Below are 4121 nucleotides of genomic sequence, written 5' to 3' on the forward strand. Positions count from 1 at the left end.
CTTTCGCCTATCACGCGAAAAAGGCCGCCATGGCCTCTCTCAGGTTTCTCTCTGCCTGTGCCTATTGCTTGTGTCTATTGTGTTTCCAGCTTTGGGTCCGCGCACAAAGATGGTCGCAACTGAGTCGTAGTCGTAAGTCGTTGTCATAGGTCAACGCACAAGGATTTTACGTATGTCGTTTACGTATATCCTATTGCGTCAGTTGACGCAAACAACTGGCGCAATAGGATATACGTAAATGACATACGTAAAATCCTTGTGCGTTGACCTACGACAACGACTTACGACTACGACTCAGTTGTGATCATCTTTGTGCGCGGACCCTTTAGCGTTCGATAGTGCTAGTAGCGAGCTCCCCGAGCTACCCATGTTACGTTTCCACTAGAGCCCTATATATAGAGAGAAACGACATTGATGTCCGAGTTTCTGATTGGTAGTCTGATATGTATTCTGATTGGGTATGCCCTCCTAAATGAAACAGCCATACTGTGACCGCAGCTGATTACATATAGCTGCACATGTGATTGCGACACATGTGGCCGCCGCTGCAGTTGTATCTCACTTGTCAGATGCAAAAGGAACGTGCATTCAACTAAGTTATGACACAAAGAATCACTACATCCTTGTTATTCACATCGAAGTACAGAATTGGAGGTTGGAGTATGTTTATATTTACGACACTTTTGCGGTCGGAATATGGCGGCGTAGGAAGTAATGGTTGGGATCCGATCTGGTAGTGGGGGTTCGATGTCGCTTCTCTCTATATATGACTCTAATTTCTACCATGCTTCCACCAGTTCCACCACTTCCACCTCCACTCCATCATGAATCGAAATGAACAGTTGCATTGGTGCATGAGTCAAGAATAGTGTATAAACGCTATTAAATTTCGGAGTCTTCGGAGATATTACTTTGTACGAATACGTGTAATTTCGACCGATTGCAAAAGAAATGGGTCGACGTAAAAGCAAACGAAAACCACCCAGCAAAAAGAAGGCCATCCAACCGTTAGACACACAATTCAATTGTCCGTTTTGTAATCACGAAAAGTCATGCGAGGTTAAGATGTAAGTGTACCTATTGTGCTGGGAATACGTAATAATTTTAGGATAAAGGCGCCGATTATGCTGTATAGTATAATCCTATTATCTTTTTTTCTTTTATATTAATACGATTTCTTCAATTTCGTACTCTTGTACTGAGGTTATGTGTCTGAATCGTCTTATATTTATTTCTATTAATGTAGATTAAATTTAGGCCGGTATGTATTCATAGTCGACCCTTATATTTAAGACTATCTTAAGTACAGTCTCTAGAGTGTCAATAAGCTGGTATTCACAGTCGATTCTTATATTTAAGATCATTTTGAGTACAGTCTTAAGAAGTTTTGAACCAATCGGAGGACATATTAGCATCTTAAGTCATTACTTAAGACAATCTTAAAATAAGAATCTACCATGAATACTTGCCTATTAATACCGTCCTTAATATATATCGGTTCAACTTATATATCATCTTTATCTAATTTTTATAATTGTAAAGAAATAAATAGTGAGTTAAAACAAGATTAAAGTTAATCTATTTTGGTAGAACAAATATAATTAGAAAAAAAATAGCTAAATTGATATTAAAGTTAATTTTACATTGGCTAATCTTGAATTGATCCTAAGAATTCAAAAGAAATGAAGAGTAAGTTGAACCAAGATTGAATTTATGCTGCATTGATAGAAATGTGCATAGTTTTACATTGAATCTCATTAGTTTATTGTTCTTGAAATGAATTGGAAAACTTTTTTACTCCAAATTCTTGACTTTTTGATTTTTAATAAACTGAAGTGAACCTGAAACCCACATATCGACAAACTTATTGCTTATATATAGAGCATTTTATCATCTCAAAATCAAGTTTTGATCAACTTGAAGCAACACTCAACTTTTAATTTATTTATATTAGCTTTATCAACTCGACACGAACTTTAATGATCAAATTATTTTTTAGGCAAGAATTAATTATTTAAAAATCCAAAGAGATTCCTGATAACTTAGCAACAGAATAATAAATTTAAACAAGATCAGTAGGGCAACGAGCCAATATAACAAAAACAAGATTTTAGAAAAACAAAGTAATATATTAAAGGAAAGTTACATTTTAAGAGATAAAAAAACACACAAACGTTTCGACGCCGATCGGGTCATTTTCAATGTTGACAAATTATTAAACGTTAAAGAAATTATAAACTGAACAAATAATATTTGAAAATTCGCTGAAGTATGTACACTTTACTGTTAAGTCGTTACAAAGATTTTTTCCCCCCTCCTTTGCTCCTCTCTCTCTCAATGCGTAAGATGTCCATTTATATTAGAGAGGAGCAAAGGAGGGGGGAAAAAATCTTTGTAACGACTTAACAGTAAAGTGTACATACTTCAGCGAATTTTCAAATATTATTTGTTCAGTTTATAATTTCTTTAACGTTTAATAATTTGTCAACATTGAAAATGACCCGATCGGCGTCGAAACGTTTGTGTGTTTTTTTATCTCTTAAAATGTAACTTTCCTTTAATATATTACTTCGTTTTTCTAAAATCTTGTTTTTGTTATATTGGCTCGTTGCCCTACTGATCTTGTTTATGTATTTATTATTTCGAGCCTTATTACTAATTCAATAAATTTAAATTTTACTTCTGAAATTTTTTTCTTTGTAATACCAGGGACAAATCCAGAAGTACTGCCAGAATAACCTGCAGGGTATGCTTAGAAGACTTTCAGACAACTATCAATCTACTATCGGAACCTTTGGATGTATATAATGATTGGATTGATGCCTGTGAAAATGCTAATTGAACATTAGTTAATGTATTCAAGATTCTATATATTGTATTTTTAACATAACTGGTCACCTTTATTTATATTTTTATTTGTGTCATCTTCAGATTTCATAAATATAAATATGATATGAATAAAAGGTGCGTATTTTAAGGTACTACTAAATGTGACTATTTGATCACAAAACCGAATATTAAATGTTTACATACTATTAATGAAAAAATCCTTAATCTTGAGGAAGTAATGCAAAATCTATCAAGTTATATTGTCACATTTAGCACTAATATTTAAGAAGTCTAAGTTTTAAGAATATATTTTGTATTATAAAATATATTAAACTTTTAGCATAAGTAAACATATATATATTAATTAGACTGTAATATAAATCTACAATATATGTATACCGCATTGTATTATTTGTATATAGTTTTATTTCTCATACATGATAAAGTATCTCATAAATGTAAGCATACGTATTATATTCTATTAAATTAGTGTAAAGAGGAATTTTTCAGGAAGGATTTCTTGATCAAATTCTTCCCTTTATAATCCTGTACTTAATTTAAAAAAAATACCTTATTTTATATTACATAACAACATAAGATTTCGTAACGTTGACAATCACAAATTGTGATCGTAAATTAAGAATTATTGGATTTTTAATATTCAAACTTACATAAAAAATAAAGTGTTATATATATGAAAAGCAAATCATTGTACATTTGTTCAAAAATAAAATAATTCTTTTGATAACTCAACAAGAAAATATATGGCAGGGAAAAAATCCAAACAAAAAAAATTCAACCAGACATTTAATTAAAATTGGATATTGCAAATATATGCGACCTTGAATAAACAGAAGACTACTGGGCGGAATGAAAAAAATTCCATGAGAAGAATTCCATGTTATCAATGCCTTTGTAAACCCATACCAAGTGATCGTAATCGCTCCCTTCCCCCTCCCTCTTCTCGAAAAGCTGTATTTTTTAACGATAGAGATTTTCATTAGCCCTTCGAGGAATGTTCTTATCTCGAGATACAAAGTAAACAGTACGAATTCCAGAACCGTTAAACCCATAAATCAACGTTAGATAAAATTTCTACTCCGGTCATATATCATTGTATTGCTTGCGAGGAAGTTTCTAGTGCGTGTGTCGGTTTATTCTCGAAAGTACGCAGACAGTCGACCTCCGACGCCTCCGATACTCCCGCGAACGTTGGCGCAGTGATGCCAGACTTGGCATCAGAACGTGCGCGGCTCGCTCGTTCGGTGGCGGCGGCGGCAAGTGGAGTGGCC

General features: G+C 33.4%; 1 protein-coding gene across 1 annotated transcript; it reads left to right on the forward strand.

The window, feature by feature from the left end:
* Positions 1-797: 797 nt before the first annotated feature.
* LOC108766392 (transcription elongation factor 1 homolog) lies at positions 798-3077 on the forward strand. Its single transcript, XM_018515653.1, has 2 exons — positions 798-1067; positions 2710-3077. Exons 1-2 carry the CDS (start codon positions 952-954, stop codon positions 2840-2842), a joined length of 249 nt encoding a protein of 82 aa, XP_018371155.1. The 5' UTR covers positions 798-951; the 3' UTR covers positions 2843-3077.
* Positions 3078-4121: the final 1044 nt, after the last annotated feature.

Source organism: Trachymyrmex cornetzi, unplaced genomic scaffold, assembly GCF_001594075.2.
Source record: "Trachymyrmex cornetzi isolate Tcor2-1 unplaced genomic scaffold, Tcor1.1 scaffold58, whole genome shotgun sequence".
NCBI classification, from domain to species: Eukaryota; Metazoa; Arthropoda; class Insecta; order Hymenoptera; family Formicidae; genus Trachymyrmex; species Trachymyrmex cornetzi.